The sequence below is a fragment of the Saimiri boliviensis genome, chromosome 19, assembly GCF_048565385.1.
Source record: "Saimiri boliviensis isolate mSaiBol1 chromosome 19, mSaiBol1.pri, whole genome shotgun sequence".
Lineage (NCBI taxonomy): Eukaryota > Metazoa > Chordata > Mammalia > Primates > Cebidae > Saimiri > Saimiri boliviensis.
In genome coordinates, this window is record NC_133467.1 from 24998464 (window position 1) to 25019444 (window position 20981).

The 20981-nt window shown below is 38.0% G+C and overlaps 2 protein-coding genes across 3 annotated transcripts in view; one reads left to right on the top strand and one right to left on the bottom strand.

Moving 5' to 3' along the window:
- Positions 1–296, bottom strand: part of DCAF6 (DDB1 and CUL4 associated factor 6) — a 143343-nt gene extending 143047 nt beyond the window's left edge. For both annotated transcript variants that reach the window (XM_039480647.2, XM_039480645.2), the window contains exon 1: positions 19–296. The gene's annotated coding sequence lies outside the window, so the exon portion shown is untranslated. The remainder of the gene's footprint in view (positions 1–18) is intronic.
- A 190-nt stretch (positions 297–486) lies between these two features.
- On the top strand, positions 487–20971 carry MPC2 (mitochondrial pyruvate carrier 2). Its single transcript, XM_010338695.3, has 5 exons — positions 487–799; positions 13616–13656; positions 18525–18609; positions 19067–19178; positions 20730–20971. The coding sequence occupies exons 1-5, from the start codon at positions 691–693 to the stop codon at positions 20764–20766; spliced, it is 384 nt and encodes a 127-aa protein (XP_010336997.1). The 5' UTR covers positions 487–690; the 3' UTR covers positions 20767–20971.
- The last annotated feature ends 10 nt before the right edge of the window (positions 20972–20981 follow it).

Below are 20981 nucleotides of genomic sequence, written 5' to 3' on the forward strand. Positions count from 1 at the left end.
CGCCGCGGCTGCCCTCACCCTGGAAGAGTGCATTCAGGCCATTCTAGCTAGATCCTTAAGTCGCTAGGGATAAAACAGGAGTAGAGAGAGAAGAGACGCAGGTTTGCGGTCTTTCGCTCTCGAGTCTTCAGTCAAAAGGAGCGAGAGAATTGTACGGCATCCTTTTTAGTTGAGGCACGGAAGGCCCGAAAAGCCCATTTTAACTACGGGCCTGGTTAATCAAAGTGAAGGGGCAATAGAGCCGGCGCAGCTTCACTTTCCCTTCTCCAACATGGCCTCGAGGGCAGGGAGGAGAAGGAGTTTCCCTCTCGACTCCGCCCGCCCCTCGGGGCGGGCCAATCCAGGCGCGCAGCTCGGCCTGCGCAAGCGCGCTGACAGCAGGGCGCTGGGTGGACTCGGTGAGGTGATCATTTCGGCACCTGTTGCCAAGGCTCCTCCTCCCTCTCTCCCGCGGGGGGCCGGAGGCGGGCCCGGGGCGGGCCCTCGACAGCCCCCGCCCCCTCAACCTTCCTGGGGTGCGGGCCGCAGCTTGTAGGTTCATTGCCGGGCGGGGAGAGCTGCGGGAAGGGCACTCCAGAAGAGGGGGACGCGAGGCGCTGTGGCAAGAAGTGACTAGCTGCCCTTCGTTGTCAGCCAGGGTCGAGAACACAGCCACGCTCCCACCCGGCTGCCCAGGGTCCCTCGGCGGCGATGTCGGCCGCCGGAGCCCGAGGCCTGCGGGCCACCTACCACCGGCTCCTCGATAAAGTGGAGCTGATGCTTCCGGAGAAACTGAGGCCGTTGTATAACCATCCAGCAGGTAATGGACCCGGAATGGCTTCTTATCCCCCTTCCTCTAAAATGGACCTTTTAGAGGCCCGCTAACAACTGCCACTAGAGGCATCCCACAACCCCAACCCCTTCCCTTCAAGGGAAGCCGTCTGCTTTCCTAACCTCCCGCAGTTCACCTCTCTCCTGCAACATCTGTTCCTAAGCCAACGAATCTCAAGTTAGTTAGTGCCCTTGCCGACCTATGTGGCATCCTCTCCCTTACGCACGACTCCCAACCCAAACCTGGTCTCCAAATGTGAGCCTTCTCAACTTCTGCTGCCACCAGAGGGTCTGGGGCACCATGAAACTCTTCTCTTTTCTCTTCGCGAATTGTGGCATATTAACCCACACGAGGCAGAGCTGGATGGGTGGCTTGTCGCACTGGAGGGTTTGGAGTAAAGGTCACACTTTATTCAGCTTCTGCTGGCAGAGGCCTGCAGACTGAGCCCTCCCCCAAACTACATGCTTTACTTTACCCAGGCTTGAGTCAGTGTCATTTCTCATCCCATAGGTCCAGTGTGTTCCTTTAAGTCTATTCTTATTTATGAAATTGTTGAACAAGCTCTACCCAGAGCTTTTTGTGTGTGTGGAGAGACCTGGATATCATTCTCTTCTACCACTTACTAGAGTTGTGACCTTGAGCAAAAGCCTAGATCTCCGTTTCTGTGAATGTGTGATCTGCGAGAATGACAGATAACATATGTGCTTGACTCTTTGTAAATGCTCAGTAAATGTTAGTTCTCTCTTGGCCTACTGGAAAACTGTGTTCTTTTTGGGGGGGGTGGGGGAGAAGCTACTCTGTAAGAAACGGAAAGATTCCAATCCCTTTATTAAATATCTAGAATTCTGTTACCTCTTCTATAAAGTGGGTTGTAGTAATATTTATTTGGCTAGAGGCTAACATCAGACATATTCTGAGGTTTCTTTCAAGCCTAAGACTTGGCAAACTAGAAAATGTGTTGTAAATTGAAAGACTGAGTGCTACCCAAAAAGTGGCTTTTCTCCTACATAGTTAAAATCTGTATTCTGCAGTTGGTATCATTAGGAAGGTTGTCTGTTTCCCTCATTATCTGATTATGAAACAGCTCTCTGCAGAGTGAACTGGTTACTAAATATGATCTCCAGTTTGATAATGGAATGAATTGAACATCTGGATTATACTTTAGTTTAACCCTTAATATTATTTACTGTAATATTGAACCCATTATAAAACTGATCATTAAGGAGTTTGTTACTGATTTTAAAAGTTTTTGTTTATTTGCCTTTTAGTTCTTTTAACATTCAATTTTTTCAGAATTATGCTGTGTTTTGTGGCAAAGATTTTCAGGAAGGAGGGTTGAGCTATGCTTCTGTAATGATCTGGGCTTTACTGAGTCAACTGAATTTTGTGAGGTCACCTCTGACCCTCATAAGCTTTGTGTTTGGGGTGTAGGATAAGGGCATGGCAGAGTAAGAGTAATTTTAAACTACTGAAAATAATACGAAATTGGAGGGTAGTCTTATCTTGATCTTTTCCAAGGCTTTAGTTTTTAGCCACCTGTAATTACTGCTTAAAATACTACTCAGTTTTCAGAATGAAAAGGAATTACCTTTCACTTGTAGGATGTGCATTTCATCTGAAAATCCTTGGATTCATTCAGTTATTTAAACCACCTTTTTCAGTGCAGTAAAAGGAGCTAGGCTTTGAAGGAAGATAGACCTATGTTTCAGCCTTAGCTGTGTGACCTTGTCCCTAAATTCCTGCCTTAGTTATCTTATCTATAAAATGGGAGTAATTATCATGATTTAAGGATTGTTGTGACAATTAGATGATCTAATGTCTCCAAAACATGTAGCACAGCCTTTGCACTTTGACTCTCAATAACTGTCAGTTCTAAGATTTGAACAATATACAGAGTAAGGATATCTATTACAGCAAAATGATTTCTAATTGACAAGTTGGAGGCACACCAGTGTAGAGATGGAGAAGCTTGAAAACTACATTGACTAATAAGTATTGAGTAAAATCTGAGGAAACACTGATTATTGTCCTAAGAGTTATCCAGAGTAAATATTAAAGGATTTTGCATACTGTTTTGCCTAACAGTATTTATTATTGAATTACTATTGAAACATTTGTCTAGATTCACATACATGGAGTTTATTAAATGATATGAAATGCTAGAATATTAAGTTGGAAATCATACATTGCTGATTCTAAATTTTTGAGATTTAATTTTATCACTAACATTGTATGTCTCAACAGGTAACAAAGATGTGCTTTTATGTATAGATACATATTTTAGTCACAATATTGCATCTCTGACCTGTGACCCAGAATTTTGAGGCTCTCATTATCCATTTACCTATGTGTTGTTTCTGGCATGTCGTGATCTGCCTCTGTAGAGAAGGAATAGCATTCTAGCCAAATGTGTGTCCTGGTCAAGTCTTTCAACTCAAAAAGAATGGCACTCGCCTCATTATCCCCCACCTGACTATAAAAGTATGTGACTCCACACTAGTCAGCTGCATAGCTGTACTCCAGTATTTGTCAAAGAAATAACCTTGAAGTTATGTTGCCCAGTGTTTTTCTTTTTTTTCTTTTTTTTTTTTTTTTTGAGACGGAGTGTCGCTTGTTGCAGAGGTTGGAGTGCAGTGGCGCGATCTGGGCTGACTGCAACCTCCGCCTCCTGGTTCAAGCGATTCTCCTGCCTTAGCCTCCTGAGCAGTTGGGATTACTGGTGCGCGCCACTGTACCCAACTAATTTTTGTATTTTTAGTAGAGACAAGGTTTCCCCCATGTTGGTCAGGCTGATCTCAAACTCCTGACCTCAGGTGATCAGCCCAGCTTGGCTTCCCAAAGTGCTGGGATTACAGGAGTGCGCAACCATGCCCGCCCCCAGTGTTTTCTTTAGTTAAAGAAAATTCATCGGTGAAGAAGTGTCATTTATTTGTATTTGTGAGCTCCAGATGGAACGAGTCACCCCAAGAGGCGCACAAATGAAACATTGGAATATAGGAAGAAAATAATAGAACTTCTATTAAGGCTTACTATTATTTCATCCATTTACATTTTTCATTGAATGTATATTTTGTAATGCAAATATATATTAGTGCAGTAATTCTATATAATTTATAGATATATAAATGATTTATAAAGAGGATGTATGCTCAAATTGTTTTTTACTGATGTAGCATATATTCAAAAGGAGTTGGAAGACCACAGCTCTAAAGAGTCTAAAAACAATCCTTGGTGAAGTTAGTTCCCAAAACAGCTATCTGAACCATATGATTTTAACTCATTGTAGTTCTCGTTTTATTGAATTACATTTTGGCTTAAGTGGAAGAGCATTTGAAAAAATAGTTCTGTGAAACTTGTTGCAGTGCTTAGTGTGCTGGTGCTGAGAATATCATTCTCAACATTACATGGGTTCCCTCTGAAGACTCATGGGAAAAGTTACTTTAAAGTCTAGATGAGAAGAATATTTGCCTTTTTCCTAGATAAGAGAATTAGCTTGTTTAATTTTAAAAACCTAGAGGATATTTCTTTTTAAATATAAATAAACTAAATGAAGCAATGTTAGCACTGTTTACTAGGGAATATCTGTATCATAAACATTTTAAATTCAATGCTAAGATAATTGATGTTATGATAGATAAATACAACTTAGTTTTAATATGTATTGTTTTATTGTATGTAAATAAAAATCGAATACTGGGGCCAGGCACGGTGGCTCATGCCTACAATCTCAGCACTTTGGGAGGCCAATGCGGGCAGATCACGAGGTCAGGGGATCAAGACCATCCTGGCTAACATGGTGAAATCCCGTCTCTACTAAAAATACAAAAAATAAGCTGGGTTGGTTGTGTGTGCCTGTAGTCCTAGCTATTTGGGAGGCTGAGGCAGGAGAATCAATTTAACCTGGGAGGCAGAGGTTGCAGTGAGCCAAGATGGCACCACTGCATTCCAGCCTGGGCGACAGAGCGAGACTCTAAAAAAAAAAAAAAAATCAAATGTGGATCAAATAATCAGTGTACGTATCTACATAGTTTGAATTACACAGTTCTTTAGCATCTCTTTTATAACTTACTTTCTTGCCACAGATTGTCAGTGAAGAAACTTAATGCCAGTCTAAGATATTAATATATGTTGATATATATTCTTAAGTGTATATTTAATATATTGTTTAAATATTTACACTAAATATATATAATTTTTTAAAGTAATAACTTTTATTACTTTAAAGTTAAGAGATAAGAACTAGATATAAAATTGGAATTTCAAATACAATTGTAAAATATTGGTGAAAAATAGAATATCTTCAATCAGCCAGCAAGAAAGTTGAATTATTCAGTATTTTTTGAGGGCCTATTGTGTATTAGACACTGTTCTAGCACTCAGGATATAAATCAGTGGATAAAATAACAAAACCCCCACACACAGAGATTGTATTCTCAGAAGAGTTCATAAAAGAAATATCGGTCGGGCATAGTGGCTCACTCCTGTAATCCCAGCACCTTGGGAGGCCAAGGCAAATGGATCACCTGAGGTCAGGAGTTCAAGACCAGCTTGGGCAACATGGGGAAACCTGTCTCTACTAAAAATACAAAAATTAGCTGGGCATGGTGGTGTGCACCTGTAATCCTAGCTACTCAGGAGGCTGAGGTGGGAGAATCGCTTAAACCCAGGAAGCGGAGGTTGCGGTGAGCCGAGATTGTGCCACTGCACTCCAGCCTGGACGACAGAGAGAAATATCATCCTTGATGTAGTTGTTCAACACTTAACATACTTTTTGTGTGCTATCCTGCTTTTAACTAATTTTAATCAATTAGAACTGTATATGCCTCACCTAACTAGATTCATTAGATGTGCTAAAGGAGAAGAAAGCCCTAAGAAAAGCTGTAGTTTATTATTTCCAGGTCATGTAAAAATATTAATTTTGCTTATAACAGAGTATGAAATATGTTTAAAGTCCAGTATGATATAGTAGAAAGAGGACTGGGATCAAAGAAGCTTGTATTCTAGTCCTTGCTCTATCCAAAACTCTTTTGAGTGTAAGACAAATGAGTTAACTGGTAAGTGCCTCATCTTTTTCATTTGTAAAAATGAGGGAGCTTGGACTTTCCTTAAAGTCTTTTTCAACTAATAATCTACAAGTTGGTATTCTCTTAGGACTTTTCGTACATTCAGAACCTTTGGGAATCTCAGATTTCATTGGGGAAGGTCATATAATTATTATTTGATTAGGATTTAGGGATCTAGTTTTGTATCCTTGCTGAGTTATGTATTCTAAACAAGTAATTTGTTTACTGGGCCTCATATACCTGATTTATGAGTGCCTACAGTAGATAGGCCTCATTTACCTCATTTATGAAGCTCCTACAGTAGATGATTTAAGCAGTCTTTCTAAATCTAAAAGTAATTGATTCTTTGTACCTGAAGAAATAAGTAAATTTAAAATGTATCATCTCTTTACCTGTTCTTTACCTTGGAATTTCAAGCCAAAGTATATTTTCAGTCAACATTTTTTTTGGGACGGAGTTTTGCTCTTGTTGCCCAAGCTGGAGTGCAATGGTGTGATCTCAGCTCACTGCAACCTCTGCCTCCCAAGTAAAGTGATTCTCCTGCCTCAGCCTCCCAAGAAGCTGGGATTTCAGGTGCCTGCCACTACGCCCAGCTAATTTGTTTGTATTTTTAGTAGAGACAGAGTTTCACCATGTTTGCCAGGTGGTCTTGAAGTCCTGACTTCAGGTGATCTGCCCGCTTTGGCCTCCAAAAGTGCTGGGATTACAGGTGTGAGCCACTCATTCCCAGCCTTAATCAACATATTTAAAAACATTATCTACCCATAGTGTTTTGATACTATTTTAGTGATAGCTATTTCCAAGGCATTGTGGACAATATTAAAATTATATGATTCTAAAATTGTAGCTCAGTCATGTTCTTAGTGTTAAATTAGAACTAGCTTTGACACAAATAAAAATGAATGATTTTTGACAGTCAGTATCCATGTCAAAGATTAACCTTTACATATTCTAAGGATTTGTATCTAATTTGTCACATGACAGCAAACAGGTGGACTTGTGTAATGTAAAGAATTAAGAGGGGTATTAAAAAGTAACAAACCATAGAGGAGTGGCATGAAAGGGATGGGAACAGGAAGGGAAATGTAATGATTTATGACCTCTTAGCATTCAATAAGAAACTTTATCTTTCACAAAGGGACATAATGATTACCTCAATTCAGTATTTGTGGTAAGTGTGTATATGTGCTTGAGAGTAAAAATTACATATTCTGTTCCAAAAATTAAGTCTTTACATAGGGAAGGAATCATATACACAATAGGTGGCCTACTTTCTGGGTAGAATTCATACTTTGTTAACAGTCATTTCTCTCAGATAAGGAAATTAGGAAGTTTATGTCAGTTTACCAATAGGTTCATTGAAGTTCAAAGCAAACTAAGTTTGTTAATTTGAAATTTTCTGCTATTTGCTTATGATATTCACTTGCAGAATTTCTCAAATTCTATGGAAAGTCTGAATTTAGACACATCGATTTCACTTTAAAAATAAGGCAATAAAACACAAAATAACTTATAGTCTGTATTTTTCATTATTCTTGAAAATAGTTAATAGTTTTAAATGTATAGACATTTTAAACAGCTGGTTTGATGTTTCCTTATTGTCAGCATTTGAGGCCGTCTTCAACATCCAGTAGTAGTGTTCTAAGAAACAAGATGAAAATGTGTTAATTCCTTGTCTAAAAGAATATATAGTATAGGGCTGGGCATGGTGGCTCATGCCTGTAATCCCAGCACTTTGGGAGGCCAAGGTGGGTGGATCACAAAGTCAGGAGATGGAGATCCTCCTGGTTAACATGGTGAAACCCATCTCTACTAAAAATACAAAAACTTAGTTGGGCGTGGTGGCACATGCCTGTAATCCCAGCTATTTAGGAGACTGAGGCAGGAAAATCGCTTGAACCTGGGAGGTGGAGGTTGCAGTAAGCTGAGATCGTGCTACTGCACTCCAGTCTGGGTGACAGAGCTAGACTCTATCTCAAAAAAGAAGAATATATAGTATGTCTGATGTGGACGATTTCCTTCATCTTGGGCTATAAATTAATGCAATTTTTCTTCAGTATATTTTCAACAGTTTGAATTTTCCACCTAATCAAGTTATTTCATTTATCATAATAGAAGTTAGCCAGTATCTGTTAGTTTATACATCTGCTTATTCTAATATTAAGGTATTATAATCACTTCTAGTGTCATAATTATCTATTTTTATGCTTTCTCATGAGAGTAGCTGTGTCATTGTACAGAACATAAGCCTGTGTTTTCCAGGTCTAGAATGACACGTGACATTATATTGTCACTATTTGAGTGATTCCTATTTCTAAATGCTTTGTTTTGTCAAAACTTTATGTTTAGAAATTTTGAAGTAAGTTGGAAGGTTTTTTCACTACCATATGCACTGATGATCAGTTTTTGTTTTCTGGAAGACAACCTCTGTATCTGAATTTACATATGTTTAAATTTATTTGTCTTACTTTGACTTATTATTTTGAATTTTTTTTTTTTTTTTTTTTTTTTTTTTTTTTGAGACAGAGTGTCGCTCTTGTTACCCAGGCTGGGGTGCAATGGCGCGATCTCGGCTCACCGCAACCTCCGCCTCCTGGGTTCAAGCAATTCTCCTGCCTCAGCCTCCTGAGTAGCTGGGACTACAGGCACGCACCACCATGCCCAGCTAATGTTTTTTTGTATTTTTAGTAGAGACGGGGTTTCACCACGTTGACCAGGATGGTCTCGATCTCTCGACCTCGTGATCCACCCGCCTCGGCCTCCCAAAGTGCTGGGATTACAGGCTTGAGCCACCGCGCCCGGCCTTTGACTTATTATTTACTCTTACAGAAAAAAAAAGCTAAGAAATGTTAGTTGAATGCTAATTAGCTAAAATGAAAGGCTTAAGTTTTCTTTTTTTTTTTTTTTCCTCCCCCCAGATGGAGTCTTACTCTGTTGCCAGTCTGGAAGTGCTGTGGCACGATCTTGGCTCATTGCAACCTCTGCCTCCCAGGTTCAAGTGATTCTCCTGCCTCAGCCTCCCTGAGTAGCTGGGACTACAGGCACTTGCCACCACACCCAGCTAATTTTTGCATTTTTGGTAGGGAGAGGGTTTCACCATGTTGGCCATAATGGTCTCGATCTCTTGACCTCGTGATTTGCTCGCCTCAGCCTCCCTAAGTGCCGGGCGCCTCAGCCTCCCTAAGTGCTGGGATTATAGGCGTAAGCCACCACACCCGGTCTTAGTTTTCTTTAAAAATGTTGTTAACCCATTGTGTGACCATTTTCTTTTTTTTTTTTTTTAGCAATTAAGAAAACACTACTTGTTTGCATATATAGATATTAAACTGATTTTTTTCATCGTTTGTCAGCATCCTCTAGTATCTCAGAAAAATTAGCAATTTAGAAGGTCTTATGTATTTGCTATTGCTATTTTTCTATTTAGTATGTAACAGTTATTAAACTAAAATTAGAGTTTGTTTTCATAGTTTAAAATTATTCACTCACTAAAATACCTCTCTTGATCCAGGTTCTAGCAACCATAATTTGATGTTTGAAGTTTTTTCAGTTCTTGTTTGGTTTGGCAGGGAAGGGCATGCTGTTAATATTATAAAACTATTACCTAGCTCTGGGCAGTTTAGTAAATTAGTTACTAGTCAAACCTACTGAAAAATTGACTATTAACCCCAAGGATCAATCATTTAAGCTTGTCAACCATTTAAGCTTGGAACCAGAATCTAGAGGCTTTACTCAGAAAACAATTTTGGGGTGACAAAAAAACATCAGCTTTGAAATAGAACAAGAGAACTCTATGGGTGAGGTGGTTCACACCTGTAATTTCAGCACTTTGGGAGGTCAAGACAGGCGGATCATGAGGTCAGGAGATCAAGACCATTCTGGCTAACACGATGAAACCCTATCTCTACTAAAAATACAAAAAATAAGCTGGGCCTGGTGGCATGTGCCTGTAGTACCACCTACTCTGGAGGGTAAGACAGGAGAATTACTTGAACCCGGAAGGCAGAGGTTACAGTAAGCCAAGATCGCACCACTGCACTCCAGCCTGGGCGACAGAGTGAGATGCCATCTCAAAAAAAAAGAAAAAGAAAAAGAGAAGTCTGCTGAAGAGTTCAAAGTAAAAATGAACACCCATTCAGCCAGAGACTGAAACAATATGCTAACTGACTTTTGATTGATGAACCAAAACTCCATGCGAGGATAAAAATTAAATTTAGTAATTGATACTGCATATGAGCCAGAGACACTGTGTATGACAAAGAAAAATGAACCAGGTGTGATGATCAGAATCCCAGAATCTCACCCTAAATTTCCAGAAAGTTTGAAAAGACTGATTTATAGGATTAGTGCATTATGGCATCAGACTCAGAGGAAGAGAGCTGTGGTCTAAGAGTAGAGTAACTAGTGAGTGAAATCTAATATATCCTTGTTATTAAGGGAACCTGATGTGCCTAGACATGAGTAGACAGTAAATTCTGGCCTTAAGGATAAAGCAGTGTTGAAGCAAATCTGGGTCAGACAGAAAGTTTTAATATCTTTGATTAGCATCTATACTGGACATGGTGAATCCAGCTCAGTTCTTCTGGCACATACTTATTATTTGTCAAGGAAGATTAAGAAATCGACCTTGTTTTTTGTTGTTGTTGTTTTGGTTTTTTGTTGTTGCTGTTGTTGTTTTTTAAGAGAAGGGGTCTCGGGATGTTGCCCAGGCTGGAGTGCAGTGGCTATTCACAGGCGCAATCCCACTACTGATCAGCACCGGAGTTTTGACCTGCTCCATTTCCCACCAGGGCGGGTTCACCCCTCCTTAGGCAACCTGGTGATCCTCCACTCCCGGGAAGTCACTATATTGATGCCAAGCTTAGTGTGGACACCCTATCGGCATAACGTACTACAGCCCAGAACTCCTGGGCTCAAGTGATCCTCCCACCTCAGCCTCCTGAGTAGCTGGGACTACAGGCACGCGCCACTGTGCCCTGTGAAATGGACCTTGTTTTTGGGTTAATGTGACAGATGCATAAATAATCATTTTAACAGAAAACAATAGAAGGATATAAAGACTGCTTTGGTAGTTAAGAGAAGGAGCATTCAGCCTAACCTGGATTTCTTTTTAAGGCTTCCTTGAGGAGATGAAACCTGAGAAGAGTTTCTGATGGATAGGAATCAGATAAAGACAAAGCAGAATATTGAGAAAGGACAGTATAAACTAAAGAGTCATAAAATAGCATGAAACTAGTTGAATGTTTGCCGAGCTTATCATTCTCCCTAGGCCAGGATTTCTTAACCTTCTACTTACTGGGAGCAGCTGTCCTCTGCATTGGAGGATGTTTAACAGCATCCAAGGCCCATAGCCACTAGATAGCAGCAGCAGCGGCAGCGGCCACATCTGCCCCAGTTGGGGGACACTCCCAGTGATAACCACTGACCTGGGCTAAAATTTGGTTAAATTTGGATTATATATTCTGAAACTCAGTGGCTTCACCCAGTTTCTTTGAAGAATGAGAAAATGAAACCTAGATTGTTTTCTTTTATATTCCCCTTTTCCTTTTGTAAAAAATTCTTTTCAAATTCCACCCTAGCCTTAATCAAAGAAGAAACTAAATTATTTTCATATCTTGTGGAGAGAAAAAGATGTGGTGAGAGTTCTATGTGTATGGTGGCTGTGACCACTCAATGCTTTTTAGAGAACTGGATAACCAGAAACTGAATATAGATAGGTTTTTCACTCAGTTATAAGAACATCAAAATTTAGACTCCATGATAGTTTTATTTCTCTCAGCAGCTGTTTCAGCACTGTTTCTAGATTTATTCTAAAGCTTACAATACAGAAAATTCGATTGTACACAAGAAAATGTAAAAATGATTAGATACCAGATGTATGTGAGAAAATAAAGTTTAGCATCATAATTACTCAGGCCCACAAGGAACAATAGGATTTGTGCCATGATCTTCTTTCTAGCGTTTGAAGAATTATTCTAATGATGATACCCAGCTTCTTTGAAAAATGAGAAGATGAAACTTAGATTGCTCTAGGACTTTAGGATTAAATTAGAAAATCAGCAAGCATACTTTTTTAAAACTATAAAAGCAGCTGGGTGCAGTGGCTCACACCTGTAATTTAAGCATTTTGGGAGACCAATGCTAGTGGATCACAAGGTCAGGAGTTGCACACCAGCCCGGCCAATATGGTGAAACCCCATCTCTACGAAAATATACAAAAATTAGCCAGGCGTGGTGGCGTGTGCCTGTAGTCCCTGCTACTTGGGAGGCTGAATCAGAAGACTCACTTGAACCCAGGAGGTGGAGGTTGCAGTGAGCCAAGATCGCACCACTGCACTCCAGCCTGGACAACAGAGCAAGACTCTGTCTCAGGGGGAAAAAAATAACTGTTAAAAGCATAAGCCAGACTTAACAATTTTTAAGTATCAGGCTGATAAAAACAACTTATGATTTTAAAGTACTTTAAAAGTTATCTGTATATGTGTATTTATATACATGCATATATATGTCTTTATATTATATATACACATACATATTGTATATTAGGGTAATAAACTTCAATTAGTATAAACTGCTTCCAATTCTACTAGCTAACTTTCCTTTTTATTTAACATTCTACATTCTATTAGGTAGTAGGGGTACAAGTATGAATAATATTGAGCCACTAGCCTCAAGGAAGTTATAATCTTGATAGGTACATAGACTTACAAATAACTAGAGTAAAATATGTAAAATGCACTGTCGTAGGTTTTTAAATGACATTGAATTAATGAATTTTGCTGTGAGAATAATATGAATTAGTTTGAGAGGGATAAAAAATATCAAGGACTATGTTAAATTATAGAAGATAGAATGTGTAGCATTGCTATCACTTAAAGCTGAAGGCAAGTAGTTTGCACTATCTGGTGATACTTTTCTAAACCTGCTTACTAAGCAAAAAAAAGTCACAGGGCAGCAATTGTCACTTTTACATTTTTCAAATTTTGCTGCTTAATGTTAAGATTAACCTTAGGTGGGCACGGTAGCTCATACCTGTAATCCCAGCACTTTGGGCAGCTGAGGCAGGTGGGTCTCCTGAGGTCAGGAGTTTGAGACCAGCCTGGCCAACATAATGAAACCCTGTCTCTACTAAAAATAAAAAAAAATTAGCTGGGCATGGTGGCAGCCACCTGTAATCCCAGCTACTAAGGAGGCTGAGGCAGGAGAATTGCTTGAACTTGGGAGGTGGAGGTTGCAGTGAGCTGAGATCACACCATTGCACTCTAGCCTGGACAACAAGAGCGAAACTCTGTCTTTAAAAAAAAAAAAAAAAAAAAGATTGACCAACTATTTTTTATAGTTGAATTACACAATGCATAAAATACACAAAAATGGGGTGTTATCACTGGGTTCATTTTCACTTGGGATAAGAATATTACTTGAGTGTAAAACTGGTATGAAAGTACATTGGAACCGTTTCCCTAAAATGTTTTTATACAGCAGTATATTTATTGTAAAAAATCTGCATATAGTTGGACCTGTGTAGTTCAAACCTATTCAAGGGTGAACGGTACTGTGATACTGTGGTGCCTCTCTAAATGTTAACTGAAATACAGAGTATGCAAAAAGCATAGTAAAAAGTGGTTAAAAATAGATTAATAAATCCTTTGGTTTTTAAAGTTTGGTGACAGCTTTTAAAAGACATGTATAAGATATTTGGTTTATTCCTGAATTTTTCTTTTCTTTCTTTCTTTTTTTTTTTCAGGTCCCAGAACAGTGTTTTTCTGGGCTCCAATTATGAAATGGGTAAGTCTTGAGTTTTTGCAGAAGCTACTGAAAGAAAAATTCCTTAATAGGAATTTACTAATTTAAAGTAACTTGTATGAAGGATATACTTTAGAATATTCTTGGTACGCCTAGATGATTTCATGAAAATCAATTCTCAGACATTATTTTCTACATAAAGTAACTATCTAGTTTTTCTGAACTCTTTAGATAAGAGGCCTTCTGGGAACATAGTTGTTATCAGAAAACTTACAATTGTGTGCCATAGGGACATGAAATTTTATTCTAAAATTTTATTACTAAGTAAAACATTAAAGTAGTTAGAACCCCAAAGTTAACTTTTATTATTAATTTAGTATGAGAACTGAAGGTCCTAACACCAAAATATAGGTGAGGAAAGTTAGTCTCAGAAAGTAGACGGATTTATTTAAGTATAAATACCAGCATTTAGTAAGTAAGAGAACCTAGGACTTCTGACTCCAAACCCAGTGCTTTTCTTCTTCCCCAGAGTTTTCTTTCTCAAAGTTCTCACTTAGCTGAAAAGAAACAATTGTGGCTGTTTGTAGCAAATCATTAATTTTATGTTGAAAGGGCCAGTTTGGGTCTATAACTGTGCCTCTCAAAAGTGTCATCTCTCTGGACCTGCGGTGGCATAATTTGAGAACTTGTTAGGCCCCATCACAGACCTACTAAATCTAAAACTCTAGACGCGGAGTCTAGTGAGCTATGTTTTCATAACATCTTCATGTGATTCTCTGATGCCCTCTAAAGTTTTTGAAAACTACTGGTCTGTAGGCTTTTTTTTTTTTTTTTTTTTTTTTTTTTTTTTTTTTTTTTTAAAGACAGAGTTTCGCTCTTGTTACCCAGGCTGGAGTGCAATGGCACGATCTTGGCTCACCGCAACCTCCACCTCCTGGGTTCAAGCAATTCTCCTGCCTCAGCCTCCTGAGTAGCTGGGATTACAGGCACGTGCCACCATGCCCAGCTAATTTTTTGTATCTTTAGTAGAGACGGGATTTCACCATGTTGACCAGGATGGTCTTGATCTCTCGACCTTGTGATCCACCCGCCTCGGCCTCCCAAAGTGCTGGGATTACAGGCTTGAGCCACCGTGCCCGGCCTATTTTTTAATGTGATAAAATACACATAAAATTTACTATCTTAACCATTTTCAAAGTGTATAGTTCAGTAGTGTTAAGTACATTAATAACATTATTAACCAATCTCCAGAACTTTTTTTAATCTTTCAAAAGTAAGACTCTGTACCCATAAGTCCCCATTCTCCTTCTCCCAGTCCCTGGCAACCACCATTCGACCTTCTGTCTCTGTGAATTTCACTACTCTAAGTACCTCATGTAAATGGAATCAAATATTATTTGTCTTTTTGTAGTTGGCTTATTTCACCTAGCATAATGTCCACAAGGTATATTCATGTTGTCACTTGTGTCAGAATTTCCTTTCTTTTTAGGGCTGAATAGCATTCCATTGTATGTATTTACCACATTTTAAAAATTCATCTATATGTTGATTGGACAATTGGTTTGCTTCCACATTTTTGCTGTTGTGAATAATGAATGAATAATTGATGCACAAGTATCTGTTTAAGTCCATACTTTTAATTCTTCTTAAATTAAAAGTATATACCCAGAAGTTGAATTGCTGGATCATATGATAATTCTGCTTAATATTTTTTATTTTCCTCAGCAGCTACATTATTTTGCATTTCTACCAGCAATTCATAAGGGTTCTAATTTCTCCACATCCTCACCCACACTTGTTGCTTTTGATGAGGGAGTGTTTTGGTTTTTGTTTTATGATAGGCACCTAATGGGTGTTAGAGATCTTGTTACTTTTATTTGCATTTTCCTAATGATTAGTCATGTTGAACGTACACTTACTGTACTTATTGGTCAGTTGTGTATATTCTTTGGAGAAGTGTTTATTCAAGTCCTTTGCCGAGTTTTTAATTTAATCAAGTTGTTTGTTTTTTTGCTGTTGTTGAGTTGTAGGCTATTGTAATTCTCTTAATGTACTTTTTTTTTTTTTTTAATTTTTTTGAGTCGGAGTCTTGCTTTGTCACCCAGGCTGGAGTCTACACTCCATCTCGGTTACATCTCGGCTCACTGCAACCTCTGCCCCCCTGGCTCAAGCGATTCTCCTGCCTCAGCCTCCTGAGCAGCTGGGATTACAGGCACCCACCACTATGCCTACCTCATTTTTTTGAATTTTTAGTAGAGACGGGTTTTCACCATGTTCGTCAGGCTGGTCTTGAACTCCTGACCTCAAATGATCCACCCACCTCGGCCTCCCAAAGTGCTGGGATTACAAATGTGAGCCATTATACCCAGCCAAATGTATTTTTAAAATGGTTAGAACAATTCAGAAACTCAGTTGTAAATTCAAGTGGTTGAGAATGTTAGAGTTGGAATTGGGTATGACTCAATCTTATGGCCTTGGGCACGTTTAGTCTCTGTCATTTTGTCTCTTAAACGATAAAGTGACAAGATTAGAATATAAGAGATTTTGGAGCTGTATATTACAGAGATCTAGGGAGCAGTTTTGGTTTGTTTTTTTTTTTTCATATCTACCTATTGAGAGAAAAACCTAGAATCCCTTAGACTAATGGAAGTTACATTACCATTTCCTTCTTCTCTCCCTACCTGCACTTAAAATTATATAGTAATTATATATCTTTATAGTGGAATTTATTGCCGAAGTATTCAATCATTAAAAGTGTTTGAGTGATTTCATCTATTCACAATAAATTTAGGGGCCTCTTTGACCTCAAATTTACCATAGTTTAGGAGTTTATTGAATTTATCAATAGCTTTGGTGTTTATTTGACCTCATTCATTACTGCTGTGAGATGTTGACAGCATTATATACTCATAAGTGCATTCTTGACCATCTGTCTCTTTAAGAACATCTATTTTAAGTACATGTTGTAGTCATACATAGTCTCCAGATGACAGCATAGCAATAGAAACTTCTTTGTTTTGTTCTCTGGTGAAGAGACTTCTTCTATTAGATACTTACCTTATGTACCTCTTATTGTGTTTTCTTATCCCAGGGCATTTGATAATTAATCTGTAGAATTCTGTACATGATACATAATAGTTGCTTCTGAAAGCCACATATGTTCTGTAACATTAAGACTCTCAGGCCATATGCCTTCAAAAATATAACTATAGTAGAGTCCTTTGTAATCACTTTAGTTGAAACCACGTAGCTAATCATAAAGGTCAAAGTGGATAATCCTAAAAAAAAAAAAAAAAAAAACCTATGTACCTTAAGTATTTTATTTTAACCTAAAGGTTATAAATAAATATGTATTCACTAACAATCAGTCTTCTTTAAAGCTAAAGCTTTTATTTGTGTATGGATTTTTGAGTTTCATATTTTCTATCCTGGATAAATTACACTATAGTGCATCCCATATAATTTCCAGCTTAGTTTTCTTTCTTTCTTTCTTTCTTTTTGTTGTTGTTGTTGTTTTGAGACAGTCTTGCTCTTGTCACCCAGGCTAGAGTGCAGTGGTGTGATCTCGGCTCACTGCAACCTCCGCCTTCCAGGTTCAAGTGATTCTCCTGCCTCAGCCTCCCAAGTAGCTGGGATTACTGGTGCCTGCCACCACACTGGCTGATTTTTTTATTTTTAGTAGAGATGGGGTTTCACCATATTGGTCAGGCTGGTCTCAAACTCCTGACCTCAGGTGATCTGTCCACCTCAGCCTCCCAAAGTGCTGGGATTACAGGCATGAGCCACCGTGCTCGCCCACTTAGTTTTCTTTAAAACAATTTGTTAAATCATAAATTACATTAACGAGTAAAACTGGCATAAACAGATTTGGGGGCAAACATAGTGACTTGGTAAAAATACCAGCTCATCTGGTGGGAGCAAAACCCATAAGTACAATAGAGAGTGTCAAAAACACAGAAAAGAAATGACCATTTATATGCTGATGTTAAAGAAAAATGATCTAATGGCCAGGTGTGGTGGCTTACACCTGTAATCCCAGCGCTTTGGGAGACCAAGGTAGGCAGATCACTTGAGGTCAGGAGTTTGAGACCAGCCTGGCCAACATGGTGAAATCCCATCTCTACTAAAAATACAAAAATTATTCAGGTGTGGTGGCGCATGTCTGTAATCCCAGCTACTTGGAAGCTGAGGCATGAGAATTGCTTGAACATGGGAGGAGGAGGTTTCAGTGAGCTGAGATCGTGCCTTTGCACTCCGGCCTGGGTCGTGACAGAGCCAGATGCTGTCTCAAAAAAAAAAAAAAAAAAAAAAGATCTAACCAAAAAACTAAAATGATAACAATTTTTCTGATATTTACACTTCAAAAAAAATAATTCATTAGAAGCCCAAACCTCAGCATCATACAATATACCCATGTAACAAACCTGCACATGTACCCCTGAATCAAAACTTTAATTCAATTTAAAAATAATAACATAGTTAGAAAACATCAAAGGAAGAATCTACACAAATAACCTTAACAGCTTTCAGGTATCCTCCATGCCAGTAGGTAGTAGTTCCCAACATATATAAAGAATATAAATTCATATATGAAATAAATAGAGAAAACCCCAAAATATGTATGTACATATAATGCATACATATATATCTTATCTATATATATACTACCAACTTTCAGATATATGAGATTGCTTAGTGTGCTTAACAAAATAAAATTAGTTCAAAAAGCAGTTTTTTAATTCATTGTGCTTTTTTGTTGTAATCTACATTTTCTTAATGCATGGATACTAAAATTATAGCTGCTAACTTATGGAAATCTCAAAAATGTTTTGTGCTTAACTAAAATTAAAAACTATTACTCCACACTCATGATACTTTTTTTCTTTCTATGTGTTAATATGTATTCCCAGGGGTTGGTGTGTGCTGGATTAGCTGATATGGCCAGACCTGCAGAAAAACTTAGCACAGCTCAATCCACTGTTTTGATGGCTACAGGTAAATTAAATAAGTATCTTCTGTGTTCCTTGTAGAATATAAATGATTTTTGTGTAGTTTTATATCAGTTTATTTAATGGCTTAGTGTTTGAAATACACCCACACACAAAGAAATTAACTGCATTATGTCTAGGAAGTTATTAAATTACGGATGGAGGAGTTGGAAAAAGAGTAAGTATCTGAATGGGCTTTTGTTTTTCAGGTTTGTGCTATGAACATATATTTTTATAAGTAGGAAGAAAATTACAGTTCATATTTACTTACTCTAAAGATTCCTCTTTAATGTAAGAATTGAATATTTTGTGTGTTACAGAAACATTATTGAAAATTAAGAGTATAGCATTTCTTTGTCCTTCATCCTGCATTATGTTTGTAATTATTTTACTCAATATTAAGTATTCACTGAAGTTATTGCAGCAGTATGTATGCTTTTTAAAATAACATTTTGTTTCAACAGGGTTTATTTGGTCAAGATACTCACTAGTAATTATTCCAAAAAATTGGAGTCTGTTTGCTGTTAATTTCTTTGTGGGGGCAGCAGGAGCCTCTCAGCTTTTTCGCATTTGGAGGTAAGCCTACCAGAGATATTTTTAAAACTCCTTCAATAGCTACTCAGATAGCACTAATTTTTTTTTAAAGATTCACATATAATGCTAAGACAAGTACCTGAAGTAGAAATTTAACATTTCTAGAAAAGTCCAGGGGTTTACAAATAAGTTAAAACCAGTTCAGCAGTATGTTACCTAGTTTTTAGATTTAACTGTGTACGTTTAGATGGTTAACCATTTCACATAATCTCTTTTATTAAGACAACATATACAGTTTATGATTTATTAATTTCCTATGTGAACCTTTTATTACTTACTTTCTTTTTTTTTTTTCCCTTGAGATGGAGTCTCACTCTGTCGCCAGGCTGGAGTGCAGTGGCACGATCTTGGCTCACTGCAACCTCTACTTCCTGGGTTCAAGCGATTCTCCTGCCTCAGCCTCCCTCCCAAGTAGCTGGGACTACAGGCATCTGCTACCACACCCAGCTAATTTTCGTATTTTTAGTAGAGACAGGGTTTCACCATGTTGGCCAGGATGGTCTCCATCTTTTGACCTCATGATCCGCCCACCTTGGCCTCCCGAAGTGCTGGAATTACAGGCATGAGCCACCACACTCAGCCTACTTTAAATTGTATATAATAAAGTGGAACTGAAATGTATTGTTATGTAGTATTGGTAATGATATTACAGTGAGGTCTTTGCTTTCATTAGGAAAGTGTTCCATGAGCACTGGAAATTTTTTAAATTACTCGGTAGTTAATATTATTTGTCAGTGATTTATGGCAATGATATTATGATCAAATATTTGAAATCAGGATCTTTTGAGAAACTTAGGAGGTATGGTTGGCTTCATAGAATAAGTTTCTTCTTGTGCTTATACTATTCTCCATTCTATTATAAATGGGGAGGAATAATAAATGAAGTCTAAGGTGTGGTAGAAGGGAAGGAAAGACTATGGCTCTGTGGTTACTTCTTTGGACTGAGTATTGAGGAAATGTTCCCTAGTGTTAGTGAACTTAAGTGTTACTGTTTACCTAATTGCCTGCCTGCATCACGGAAGTATATTTTACTTTAGTGGTTAGAAGTATGTTTTACTTTGGTGACATTTTACTTTGGTTATTACTTTAGTATATTTTACTTTACCCCATTCCCTGTTGATCGTATTCTTAGTAAAGGTGCTTTGTGAGTATAAACTTAAAAATTCTAGATGACCACATTTTACTAAATATTACACATATGATCACATGTTTGTCATACTCTTGTAGAATTCAAGAATGAGAATATTTAATAAAATAATACTTTTGCACAGGAAACTATATGTCAGCTAAGCTGTTACAAGTTTTTGGCAGTTGTGATCTTATTATCTGAACAGAAACCAGATGCAAATGAACTCTTTGAATTCTTTTGCTTCTGCCTGTTTCTACCTGTAAGCCTCTCAGAAGATTCAGTTTACAACTGTGTAGCTACTTGACTACCAGGAAAGAAGAAATGGAGTATGCTTCCCATTCTCTCTTTACCATAAATGTATCTATGATTATTGATGATTATTTTTCTTTCTGTTTTCTTTATAGATATAAGCAAGAACTAAAAGCTAAAGAACACAAATAAAAGAGTTCCTGATCACCTGAACAATCTAGATGTGGAAATAACCATTGGGACCTAGTTTATTATTTGGTTATTGATAAGGCTAAGCTAACTGTGAGTTTGGAAGGCACAATAAAACTAACTGTAACTAGCAGCTAGTGCTTGATTCAGCAACAAAATAAAGCAAACTTTTAATAGCAGTCTGTCTTTACATGACTTAAGGAACTTATCTGTGGATA